At 41.4% G+C, this 13,767-nt stretch overlaps 1 protein-coding gene across 1 annotated transcript in view; it reads left to right on the forward strand.

The window, feature by feature from the left end:
- The window catches only part of PRKAR2A (protein kinase cAMP-dependent type II regulatory subunit alpha), a 118,437-nt gene that overhangs the window by 72,615 nt on the left and 32,055 nt on the right, over positions 1-13,767 (forward strand). The window contains exons 3-4 of the mRNA XM_048489811.1: positions 5,185-5,237; positions 7,558-7,641. Of these exons, the coding sequence (XP_048345768.1) occupies positions 5,185-5,237; positions 7,558-7,641 (137 nt within the window). The remainder of the gene's footprint in view (positions 1-5,184; positions 5,238-7,557; positions 7,642-13,767) is intronic.

A 13,767-nucleotide genomic window follows, 5' to 3' on the forward strand; every position in this document is an offset into this window, starting at 1 on the left:
AAAACCTAGACCTCCTGTTTCCTTTGCATCTTTTAATGTTTTATATTTAATTCAGAGTTCCCCCCCTTGCTAAATTGGATATATTCTTAGTATCATTAGTCAACACTGGTATTGTTTGAAATAAACAAAAAAGCATTCTTGGTAGTACCTTCATGTCAATCCCAGCAATTCCCCCTAACAACAATAAGTGAAAATTATTCTACCTTGACAAGTCTTTTTTAACATCATTCCATGTTTTAACATAACTATTTTGAAATAATGTACAGTTTATATTTGTCAACATAATACCCAGGTATTATACCTTTTTTCTACCTTAAAGCCCATTTTACTCATCAGCTGTATTTGACCTTATAATTTCACATTTTTTTGTTAAAAACATTTTTGTTTATTAATTTTGAAACCCACTAATTCACCAAATAGTTTCAGTTTTAACGTTAAAAACTTGGTTCCCTTGAAGGGACTTTCCAATACCAACACCAAGTCATCTGCAAAGACTCTTAATTTATAAGGTTTTTTCCTAAATTTTTATTCTCCCAATCCTCTTATCATGTCTTATATCTCTATTTAATACTTCAAGGACTGGAATAAACAAGAGAGGAGATAGTGGGCAACCTTGTCTTGTTCCTTTCTGTATCTCACATTTTGAAGGACGATTCCACAGGGGAATAGCACTTATAGCAGTTCACCTATCCAGAGCTCAAGCATTATAAAATGCATATAATATTTATGATGAACATGAGCTTGCTTAGTCGTAGGGTTTCCTCCTGTTACCTTGTGCCCCAAGATTGACATCTTCTGTCTGACTTCAGTTAGATGTGAAGTTCAACACTGTGCCTTCACTGTGATTTGTTTCTTCCCCAGAGACTGGGATTCTTAATTGGGGAAAGAAACGGCCAAATTTAGGGATAGCTCTTGTGTTTGGATATCATCACTAACTGTAGGGAAGACAGAGGGATTGTGTCCTTTTGACAGTTTGATTGAACCTTTCTGGTGCATCTGTGAACATAAATATGGATTTTCTTTAACGTAAACGCAAAAGACAGTGGTACCCCGAAGTAAGAGTTAAATGGAATTCTGTTGAAAAAGGGAGAGTTCAATAATTAAGTAATGGGATTAAAAGCATTGCCCCTTTTTCAAAATTTGCATCGGATGTATCTTGTGCTTCAGCAGTGCTGTTACCCTTCCGTTTAAACGCTGATCACTGTCCTCCTGACTTCAATTTTTTTAATAAAGTCTGTATGCCGAGTGCTGAGTAGCTCAACACTAGTTGTGAAATCTGCAAAAGGCAGCCCCTGTAAGCTTTTATGCTGTCTTCTGAACTTGCACACTATAACATGAAAGTGAACTTGAAAGCTGCCCCTGAGGATGGTATTGATGAAGGAGTTGATGTGACTGAAGGAAAAGAAACTGTGATATAGCAGGCCTTGCAGGAGCTTTATAAATCTCCATGCACAGTATCTAGAGCTGTCTTCCTGCAACGTTGCCCTCTCAACCTGTGTTTTCCCACTTGCCTCTTTCCATTCTAACTTGCCATCCTTCAACAATATCCTCGCTTTCTCTTACAGTTTATTTTTTCCCCCGCTCACCATTTCCCAGCTTTAGGTGGATGGTTTTTTTTTAAAATATAAAAACTGCTTTGAGTGATGGGAGAAATGATCACCAAGTATCTTTAAAAAATTTAAACCTATAAGCAAATGGTTAAAACAACAGTGTAAATAAAAATAAAATTTCGAAACTTTAGCTAAAGGCAGTCTTTTTATTTGCATCTTTTTAAAAAATGTGCAGCTTTTCCTAGAGTGCAACCAATATTTCATGCCCCTATAAAAGTGGGCTGTCTCAGGAAAAGTTCCCATTTGAGTGACTAGAGATTTGAATTTTTCGAGGGGGCAGTCAGTAGAGAGCCAGGATATGGAGTGATTGTGCCAAGAATCTGGGAGACCCTGGTGTAAGTCACCTCTCTGCTATGCAATCTGTCTGGGTGGTTTTGGACCAACTACACTCTTCCTTAGCCTAAACAACCTCACAGGATTGTTGTGAAAGTAAAATGGGGGCGGGGCTTTAGCCCTCCCATTGGGGAGGAAAATGGGGGTACGAATTCCTAAATAAATGGCAAGCCCTTCTGCCACGAGGAAAGTGCTTTTGCAGACTCAAAATGGAAGTAGCAGCCCAGTAAATATGTGGGCCCAAAGTAGTACATAGCTTTAAAGGTCAAAACCAGAACCTGAAATTGGTGAACTTGTTGGCAGCTGTGGCCCCTTTTCCTTGTGTCTTCCTTTCCTCACATGTCCATTAAAATGTGAAGAACATTCCTACCATCAAAAATACCGTGCCACTTATTAAGATATACTCTGAAAGCAGTTTTCTTGTGATCTTAGCTCACATTATATGTTAAAGAGCTAATTGTTGTGTTTTACTTAATAGGGTGGGGAATAAAGAATGAGTGTTTTAAGTAGTATTCCTCATTTCAGCTTTAGTTCTGTTTTGCAATCAGATTTGAACGAGCAGTATTTCTTAAACGAATGCTTGGCTTCGCAAAGGGCTAGTGTTTTCTTTATATGTGTTCGTTGTAGGAAATATGGTGTATTAAAGGGAGCTTTATTGTTAGGTGGAGGCTGAGAACTGTTAATTCGCATGTGATTTGCAGGTTTGTGAATGATGTGAGTGATTTTGATTTTTTTTAAAAAAAAGAATGGCTTTTTGTCCTGCTTCTTACTGGGCTTAATCACTGTGGTAGTCGGCACCCTGCCAAGACTTTGGTATTGTCAAAGCTTATGAATAAAGTACCACTGAGTGTATCTCTGTAAATTCTTAATGACACAGAGATTCATCAGCCAAGACTGCTCTTAAACAGAGAAGGAACAGAATGAACAAAAGAATAAAAGAAAACAACGACTGCTTATTTGTTGCTGTTAGAACATCTTCACATTCATCGTAAGCTACGTTGCTGAAGAAAACTTTGGTTAAAAACATTTTTTTTGGTTATTTTTCTGAGGAGAGCAGAAACATTTTCCTCTTTGGAGACAACTGACTGCAGCTATTCTGATGTGATGTTTTTACTTGCACTTTCCCCAATGTACCTCTGCAGAAATGCAATACAAAAAACATTAGAAATATGTATAAGTAGGGGTTGCTTTGTGAGTTGGCTTGGCAACCCTGCTCAATGTAACTGTCTCGCTGGATCACAACCAAAGATAACTGCCACTAACTGATAGTGGATGACCATATGCCCCAGGAACCGGTAACTCATAGAATGACATAGTGAAAGACATCTTTGTACTTGTCTGGGCCAGTTGGCATGGGCCTTTGTACTTGTCTGGACCAGTTGGCATGGGCCTATGATTTTGAGGAGGCCCACTCCCTCAGGTAGAAGCAAAGGGGACTCTTTGGTAAAGAATATTGATATTGTAAATAGAGTCAAAGAGGATTTTTTAACACAACATATTAATATTTTAAAGAAGATTTCTAATTATAACAGATTAATGCAGACAAAAATAGATGCTGAAAACTACTTCAGGGTGAATGTGTTCTTCAACATAGTTGACCTTGGTATCGATGGCCTTTAACATCTCTTCTTAAAAGAATTACAGATATATAATATTGCGATCAGTAGTATGTACTGTGATTTCTGATGCAGGATGTGGATACTATGGTCAGTGAGGAACGAAGTCTCAAGTTTGTCACCCCTCCTAAAGAGGACAGTTGGATCACAGTTTCCCCCTCAGAGAAAACCAGAACATTAGAGTACCCTGGAGACCAGACCTTGTTCACCAGGACTGTCTTCCTAATGGCTACTGTTCGGCTTACCCAGTGAGGGCAGCATGAGATCATGTAGAGTGGGAAACCTTGACTATATTTTGATTACCCTTTTGGGTGGTATGAAGGTTGGGCTCTTAAACATGCATTTACACAGATGTAGCGTGAAGCAAAGTTCAACCAGGGTGGTCCTTACTCCAACTCTCCACCCGACAGATTTAACCCAAATGGGTTCTGACTAAAATAAGTTTAGCGCCCATGAGGAAAACAGAAAAAGACATAGGGCAAAAACATTTATTTACTTGTAAGGGTGAGGGAATAAGATGGTTCAGAAAAAAAGTATAAAAATTATGTATATATAATGCAGTTGATAATTTCAGAGAAGGGAGAACAGTTGACAACCAAGTTTGTATTCTTGAGGTGAATATTGACCTTCCCTCAGCCTCAAGTTTCTCACAAATATTTCACTAGTTTTTTTCCCTCAGAAACTGGGGCTTTGAGATAGTGTCTGTCTCTTCCTCAAGCTTTCCTGCTTTACCACAGAAGACAGGTTCTGAGACTTCCGCAGCCTCCTGAGACATGTTCTCTCCCAGTTAACACTCTGAGGATGCGAACCTCTCTCTCCGCATATTCACTAGTCTAGCATGCTTAAACACAAGCCAAACTCTTAGAGAGGACTGTAAGACTAGGATCCGACAAATTCCTCACTTGCCTTGCAGACAATTTGATGGTCCAAAAGATGGAAGAGGCAACAAGGGGATCGGCCGTTTTAGATCTGCTCCTATCCAATAATGATGACTTGGTTAACAGGGTGGAAGTGGTAGGATCCTTAGGTGGGAGTGACCATGTTCTCCTGGAGTTTGTTCTACAGTGGAAAGGGGATGCCAAGTGTAGTCAGACATGCATTCTAGACTTCAAGAAAGCTGATTTCAGTAAACTTGGGAAACTTATGGGCATGATCCTGTGGTTAAGAAGACTAAAAGAGGAGGGCATGACACATGGGAGTTTCTTAAAAGTGAGGCCTTGGAAGGCACAATTTCAAACATATCCAACAAGGAGGAAAAACAGGAGGTGTCTAAGGAAACCAGAATGAATGTCTAAAGAACTTTCAACTGAGCTGAGATTTCAAGGGGACATGTACAGGAAATAGAAAAGGGGGAGGAATTACCAAACAAATTGCTAGAAAGTGTAGGGAGAAAGTCAGAAAAACTAGAGCACAGAACAAGCTCAGGATTGCTAAAGAGATTAAAAACTTTTTAAAAAGGCTTTTTTGATTGTATCTGTAGCAAAAGGAGAAAAAAACATGAGCTGTAATACTGGGGATCTGTAATTCACCAGAAGATTAATTTGGGTGTGTTTAGAATTCATTGTTCATGAATTCATACAGGGCAATGTTTAAACTAAAAAAATTGCTTTTCCTTCTTTTTCTAGTCTGTGCAGAAGCATTTAACCCAGACGAAGAAGATGATGAAGCAGAACCAAGGGTAAGAGAATGGAAAACCATATATATGATTCTGGTGCAGTTTAATGGGATTTACTACTCTTTTCAGAGATGTGGGGTTAAATTTTCTAGTGGTTATTTGTTTCTGTGGAAAATTTTCCATTTGCAGAGATTAATTGTTTTATAGAATTAACCACAATGAATGGATGCAATTGCCAGTACAATATCTGGCAAATGTGACAGTTCAGAGTAGTAACTAATGCAGTGGTTCTAAACCTTCCTAATGCCACGACCCTTTAATACAGTTCCTTATGTTATGGTGACCCCCAACCCTAACATTTATCCAATTTACAGATGGAGAACACTGATGCAGAGAGTCTTAGGCGACCCCTGTGAAAAGGTCGTTCGACCCCCAAAGGGGTCCCGATCCCCAGGTTGAGAACCACTGAACTAATGGTTTTTCAGGAGTTTACTCCAAAGAATTGTGTGAAGGAAAGTGGTAAGCTGTAGTATTGCAGTCAAAGCTCGATCTCTGTGGAAATTGGCTTTAGGTAGCTGGCTCAAGGTTGACTAAGCTTCCAATTTTCTGAGGTCAGTAGAATAAGTACCTGGCCTGGAGGGAAAGTGTAAATGACTGGGGAAGGTAGTGGCAAACCACTCTGTAAACATAGTCTGTTCACTCCATGGGTCAGTAATGACCCAATGCTTGCATAGGGAACCACCATTATCTTTTTAAGGTGAGTGAGGGATAAACAACCAATACATACAGTGATGATTAAAAGAGACTGTGAATTCGCCTGATTAGCTGTGCAGGACAAATCAAAACAAAACTAAAATTCTCATTTAGATGTGTCCTGTCACACAGGGAATATTTAATCACCAATCTGATGTGATGGTACAGAGAGTAGCTGTGAAACTGAAGTGCCCCGATGACCTCCATAGAAGAACATTAAATTATGTTGAACGGGATTAATACAACCACATCCGTGGTTTACCACGCATGGTTTTTGGGAGGTGCTAAAGCGCCAGTTCTAAGTACCAGGATTACAGGTTCAGACTGGTTTTTAGTGCCTGTTGGAAGTCCTTTACAACCGGATTTGATCCCATGAGCAGTACAAGGCAGTGCAGACACCAGTGTAATTAGGTGTCATAATTACCAATGTAATCAGATGTCTTAACCATCCCTATATTATAAACCATTTAAATCTCTGAAAGACATCCAAACTACTTGGCAGCATAATCACAATTATATATTGGATGCCTTCTGGAAAAGATGGTTTGAAATTTCAATAAAAGCCTGTCAAATAAGAGGATTATTGTACCTCAGTAAAGAAGGAGTTCCATAATTTGTGGGCTGTAGCCATAGAAGTCCTCCTGTGAGTACTTAGCAGACACCTGCAAAAGTGTGTCTCTGGATGATCTCAACATCTGGGCAAGTTCATATGGGCATTGGTTTCCTTCAGGCAATTTAGATCCAGAATATTTAGGACTAAGGACCCAAAATATTTAGGGCTTTGTTTGCTGGTAAACTCCCTGGCAACCCATTTCCCTGAAATTGTATTTCCATTTTAGCAAAATATTTGTAATTAATACAATTGCTGCTGTTTCAAATTTATATGTTACTGAAAATAAATGGCCCAATGAAGAAGGGGAGGGGAAGGGAGAGAGAGAAAGGGGGGAAAGAGAGAAAGGAGGGAAGAGGGAGCTGCAGGGGGGGGGGACATTGCCCATGTTCCCTCCACCTGCTGCCCCCCTCCCACCACTGAAAAAAAAGCCTTTGGTTTAAAATTAAACTTAACTTTCAAGCAAGCTGTGCTGCAGCTGGATGGAGATTGGGGGCGGGGACAGGCCTGGGAGGGTGCTGTTTCCCTAACCTTGTCCCCACCCTTGGTCTCCTCCCAGCCACCACTCCCCTAGAAGTGAGCTAATCTTACTTATAAAGCAACCATAGGCTTTTTTCCCCGTGGCGGTGTAGATGGGGATGGGACGTCAGCCACTTTTCTTCCTCCGCCCACCACCATTCAAGAGTTCTGCGTACCTGTTGGGGGTACCTGTACCGCAGGTTGTGGACCGATGATTTAGGGCTTTAGGGTTCCCACTTGCAATCTGTGAATTTTTAAAATGCCATTGGTATAATATTTACTTTTTTCCAAGCAAAAAATCTTTATTTTTGAAAATGTTTTAAAAATTTTGATGGGCTGATTTGTACATGCATGGAATGTACTGTGGTTGCTTATTGCTGGTTTGTTTGCATTCGAACTAGGTATAGTAAAACAGTATCCAGGTTTGCAGTGAAATTCTGCGTTTCAACTTCAGTTGGATTTTTCTGTCACAGCATTGCATACTTTTCTCATGTTTTGCAGGTCGTTCATCCCAAAACAGATGAGCAGAGGTGCAGATTGCAGGAAGCGTGTAAAGACATCCTCCTTTTCAAAAACCTAGACCAGGTAGCTTTGCTTTTAGTACTTTCTTAATATTAATTTGATCATTTATCATCTCAGTTGATGGCAGCTGGCAAAAGTGTGTTGTGAAAATACATGCATCTACTGACCTAATTCAGAGGTCTGCAACCCTATTGATCCTGTGGGGACTTTTGGACTTTGGAGAGGCTGTAGTGGGTGCTACCACAAAATGGCTGTCCTGAGGGTAAGGCCTGTCAACAAAAATGGTCACTGCATGAGTAAGGGGCAATCTCAAAATGCCAGAGGGTTTCACAAAATGTTGGGGAAGTCACAAGCCAAATGTACTCCTACAGCAGAAGCAACCATAGTGATAGTTGCCTCAGGCAGATTTTGGAGTGTTGGGGACCAACAAATTATCATTTGCATGATAATTCAATCTGTAGCTGGTGTTGCGTGAAATGGTAGAAGACCCGCACTTTAGGGATGATGCTGGCAGGGGATGATGGGAACTGTAGTCCATGACATTTGGAGGGGCGCGAGTTTGACACCTGTGCATGTGATCTGTTAGACTAAATCAGGGGTCTGCAAACTGCGGCTCTCCAGATGTTAATGGACTACAATTCCCATCAGCCCCTGCCAGCATGGCCCCTGGACTAAATGAACTATAGTACCCAGTTTTATTATTCCACCAGTTACAAATCTTGGCCGAGTGGCACCCTTTCAACACCTTTGTTAACAGAATTAGTACTGCCAATTGACTTCTATTGGAATTTCAAGCAGCTGCCAGCTATCTTGAAATGTTAACTCTGAAGTCTTCGCAAACTGCCAGAAAGCTTTTTGACAAGACCAGAATACTGTTTCTGCTGCTCGGTGACATTTTAAGTAGTTGTTGTGCTTTTAGGAAGTGACAACTACAATCACATCCCTTTTGTTGCCATGTTAGTGGCCTCATCCACCAGCATGCTATACAATCTTTGGGAAGAAAAATGGTAGCTTTCAGGTGACCATCTGGAGCATCAGTTTGCAAATTAATCACTTTTCTTATACTGAGTGCAATATTTTAAATGTGTCAGGTAATATATGACAATTCAGATTCTTCCTCCTAGAATTAGTTGGAAACAAGAGATGAGGAAAAATGATAGCATGAGCTTTTGCTGGCAGTAAGCCTCACTGAGCTCAGTCAAACTTACTCCTGATCAGGTGCATATAGAGTTGCAGCTAGAAAGCTCACATGTCAGAGTTGATGGCTTACAAAGTGTGCTTGACCTCAGAACAGAAAGTACAGTGTAAATGGACCGGAACTTGAAACTGGCTCTGAGAGATTTCAGGGATCATGTTGAGGTTGACATGTGCTTAACTGCATGAACCAGGTAGCCACCAAGGTTTGTATCAGCTGATGGCTGGAAGGGGCCATGGCTCAGGGGTGTAGCATCTCCAGTGCTATGAAGGAGATGATATGAAAGACCCCTGAGACCACAGAACATTTATGCCAGTCAGCGTAGGCAGTATGGACAGTGTTGTCCTTGTAGGTCAGTGATCTGATTTACTATACATAGCTTTATCTGTTCAGGTGAGGGTCTGCGGTTGTCCCATGACCATCAGGAAGTGTGCCAGAACAACCTGCAGTCCTTCCAGGCCAGTCTTCTAGAGGGTATTAGCAGAGTGGGATGGCCATCCAGAGCTTAAAGTGGACAAGGTATTCTTTGTACAGGTGACACAACAGTGGATTTATATTATGCTACTACAGAAAGCACGCAGATGGCAAAATAACACACCCCAAGCTTGAGGGAACAGGAACCATATTGGACTTTAGAAGGTCTGGTGTATGCTTTTGCTGATTGACCTAATCTTGCGGGTTCTCAGGAGGATGAAGGAGTTAAAAATGCAGTAATCCTAATAATCCCACATTGGTCAAAATGTTCCTGGTTTATGGACCTGCTTGTGCTGTCCAAACATCTATACTGGAAACATCCCAGAGTGCAGGGATCTGTTGCTGAAGGGTCTGATCGTCTACGTCAAGTTGAAGACATTCTTAAGTTCCTAATGACTGAACAGAAGTGGCTGATAGAAATTATGGGGGGGGCGGGGAGCAGCCTGGGCTATGGCGAACATTGCTTCATATTCTCACATCTGCTACATCTTTAAGAAAGAGGCTTCAACTAATCCATCAGTAATCCACAAAGTTCCCACTTGCAATCTGAACTCGCTTCTCACAATCCTCTTTTGAAGTCATGGCCAAAAGGAACCTCCCAGCTCACCTTGAGGGAGCCTTTCTGGTAACCATCACCTGAATATGCAGAGTCTCAGTGATGGCAACACTGTTGTCCAACTCAGGCATGTATACAAATTGGTCCTCTGTCCAGACCCTGCCCTTATGCCAGGTTAATTCAGTTTTCCACTACTTGGAAGAGATGGTACTTGCATTTCTTTTACTGCAGCTCAGCCACATATGACATCAAGTTGAACATTAGGAGACCTTTGGATTCTAGCTGGACAGCAGGAGCTCACAGGTCTTATTTCTTTAATTTGATTTATAGGCCACTCTGCCCCAGGGTGGATTCACAGTTAAAATCACAACCATTGCCATTTTCCAAAAAGTGCCACAAAACCACTCTCACTCAGGGGAATGAAAAGATGTGGAAAGGAAGGAAAGAGCAAAGGGGCCAGGATAGGGAAATGGGCAGGAAGGCCAGCTGTGATGAAAATGCTGTTGCTGCCCTGAGCCATAGGCTGGCATAATAGCTCTATCTTGCAGGCCCTGAAGAACTAAGACAAGTCCCTCCAGACCTGGATCTTATTCAGCAAAGCATTCCACCAGACTGGAGCCAGAGCCGAAACTACTCTTGTCCTGATTGAAGGTCGCCAGATATATTTTGGGTCAGGGCCCCCGAACAAGTATGCATATAGCAAAGTGCTGTCTTGGAGGTGTACTTGCAGAGGTGGTCCCACATATATGAAGGCCCCCCCAGACTACTCAAGAGCTTTACAGGTTAGGACCAAAACCTTGAAATTGACTTGGTACTCCTGGTAACCAGTACAACTGATGGAGGACTGGACGAATAGGCTTCCACCATGAGGTCCCCGTAAGGACCACTGCAGCTACATTCTCCACCAGTTGGGGGTTGGAAGCTCTGTTCCGGGTTCTTCCATGGGATAGTTAATGAGTTAAAAACCTGCTGGAAAAGGTCATGGCATCTAGGGTTGCGTCAGCCATGAATGAAGCAGCCATGAATGAGACTGCTGAAAAGCTGTGTAGAAACAGCCAGTGCACTATTTGAGAGTGCCTCCACATCTGTAGAAGAGATCTTTAGAACAGTGACATTGGCATTGATGTAAATCTTCATAGATATACCTCACTGTATACCCTTCTTTTATTGCCACCCAGCTGCATATGGCATCAAGTTGAACATTAGGAGACCTTTTGGAGTCTACCCGAACAGTCTGATTTGGAGCTAGGAGACGGAGATAACTTCTGTATACAGCACTGTATACCCTACCCTACATTGTGGGTTCCTTCTTGTCCAGGTAGATGGATGCTGCAGAGAATTCTACCATTTTAAATCATCCTGACTTCTTCCCTTAAACTTTTGCAATACCTGACTGAATTTCCCAGCCTCCATGTATTAGAACCTGATGACTAAAGAGCAGCTGTGTGTAATTATGGATAACCCTGAACGTAGATTGAGCTTCTGAAAAGTTCAGTACAATTGGGGCATTGAATTCAAAGACAGCTTGTCCCAGTTAGCTGAAGCAATTAATTCCCAGAGTCAAACCTAGAATGACAAGAATTCTTCTTGGATGCGTCATAGAGCAGAGTTGTAAGAGATGAAGAACATCATGGCACAAGAGCTAATTACTGCATGAATATTTTATATTTGGGCAATACATTATCTAAACATAAGTGACAATTAAAAGGGTAAGTTGAACTTCATGTTAATTCAAAATGACAGAGATAAATGGAGGGCAAATTGCCACCTGGATTCTTCATTGTGAAATGGTAGAATAGAACACAGGAGCCCTATTGGATTTGACTAAAGGTTATCTAGTTCAGCATCTTGTTTGCCACAGTTGAGGAAGGTTAACTGGTTCAGCAAACCAGGTGCTCATGGGAAGACCACAGAGAAGCAAGAAAAAGGCCTTTTTCCTACAGTGTTTTTTGCCTTCAGCTAGTGATATTTTCTGGCACATTGCCTGATTGCTAAGGTTGCCTTTATAAGCATAAGCATTTTATTGTCATTGTGCACGCACAACGAAATTTACAGCAGCATTCCTCGATGCACACAATTTCAGACTCCTACATCATACTCATACAATTTCATACAATACATCATACTCATACAATTTCAGACTCATACATCATTCTCACTTTCTCCTTCCTCCACCCATCCCTACACAGCCCCAAACACATCAACATGAAGCCACGGAGTTTAGCATAGCCACAGCTCTAGAGTAGAAGCTGTCTTGAAGCCTCTTTGTCCTAGTTTTGATAGACCTGTATCGTCTACCAGATGGTAACAGTTCAAAAAGAGAGTGTGCTGGATGAGACAGGTCCCTCAGAATATTTTGGGATTGGTTTAGGCTCTGTGGAACAAGTAGAGTTCTTCCAAGGAGGAGAGAGGGCAGCCGATAATCCTTTGTGCAGTAGTGTGATCACTCCTCCTTGGAGCTTTTCCTATCTGCCACTGTGCAACTGGAGACCCATACACAGATGCACTAGGTTAAGACACTCTCTATAGCACAGCGGTAAAAGGACACCAGGAGTTTTCCATCCAGTTGTTGCTTCCTTAAAAGTCTCAGATAGTACAGTCTTTGCTGGGCCTTCTTAACCACCGTGGCAGTCTGTAGCTATTGTAGTTAGTAGCTATGGATAAACATATTTAAAGATAAGTCTAATACGCTTTTAAAGCTACTAAGTGAGTGGCCATTTAGCATAATTTGTGGCAACCAACCCCATAATTAATTATGTATGTGTGTAGGAATTTGCCAGCCCTTATACAACTGGTCATCAATTTCATTAAGTAACCCCATGTTCTAGTGTTTTGGGAACGTGAGAAGTTCTCTCAGTCTCCTAGCTCTGCACCATGCATCATTTTATAAACTTCTGTCATGTCCCTCTTCTGTCTTTTTTTCCTCATACACTAAAGCTTCTTTTGATACTGGGAAGGTGCTCAAACTCCGTTATCAATTTGATACCTCAATTTTGTTCCATTTGGGCTCTATTATGCTTTTTGATGTGGTGCAATCAGATTGGTAATCAGTGTTGCAAATACATCCACACCATGGGTTTATTTTGACGCAGTTTGTTTTATTCTCAATATCTTTCTTGATATTTCCTTCCATGGAATTGGCCAGGTTTTTTTTTACTTCTGTTGTACACTGAGTTGTGTTTCACTGATATTCCCATCATTATCTCAAGGTCCTTCCTCATTGTTCGCTATATTTTAGGCCTCTTTTTAGTGTATATTTGAAGGTAAAAGCTTTGTCCTAGTCTGCATTGCTTTATGCTTATTTTGAATCTTATTTACCATATTCTAGACTTTTAAGAGATTTTTCTGGAGATTTATGGAGTCATTTTGGGTTTGTCAGACAGTGTGATGTCCTTTCCAAGCTTGCATCCCCACTATTCGCCCTGACGTCAAGATCATTTGTCAAGGAATCTTAAGGCTCACTAGCCATGAACTGGGGAAATTAAGGGCATCACCTGTCTCATATTGCTGTACTGTCTCCATATTCTGATGAACACCTTCAGAATTCTATGTTCTTTCCTACTTTGTATCATATACTTTCCCATGTAGAAGAAGAAGAAGAGTTTGGATTTATATCCCCCCTTTCTCTCCTGCAGGAGACTCAAAGGGGCTTACAATCTCCTTGCCCTTCCCCCCCCCACATCAAACACCCTGTGAAGTAGGTGGGGCTGAGAGAGCTCCGAGAAGCTGTGACTAGCCCAAGGTCACCCAGCTGGTGTGTGTGGGAGTGTACAGGCTAATCTGAATTCCCCAGATAAACCTCCACAGCTCAGGCGGCAGAGCTGGGAATCAAACCTGGTTCCTCCAGATTAGATACATGAGCTCTTAACCTCCTACGCCACTGCTGTACAGTGTTCCTTGGTTCTAGTTGAACCTAGACAGCCCACAACTATATACCACTCACCTTTCAGGTCTTGCTTGAGTT

Source organism: Sphaerodactylus townsendi, linkage group LG03, assembly GCF_021028975.2.
Source record: "Sphaerodactylus townsendi isolate TG3544 linkage group LG03, MPM_Stown_v2.3, whole genome shotgun sequence".
NCBI lineage: Eukaryota > Metazoa > Chordata > Lepidosauria > Squamata > Sphaerodactylidae > Sphaerodactylus > Sphaerodactylus townsendi.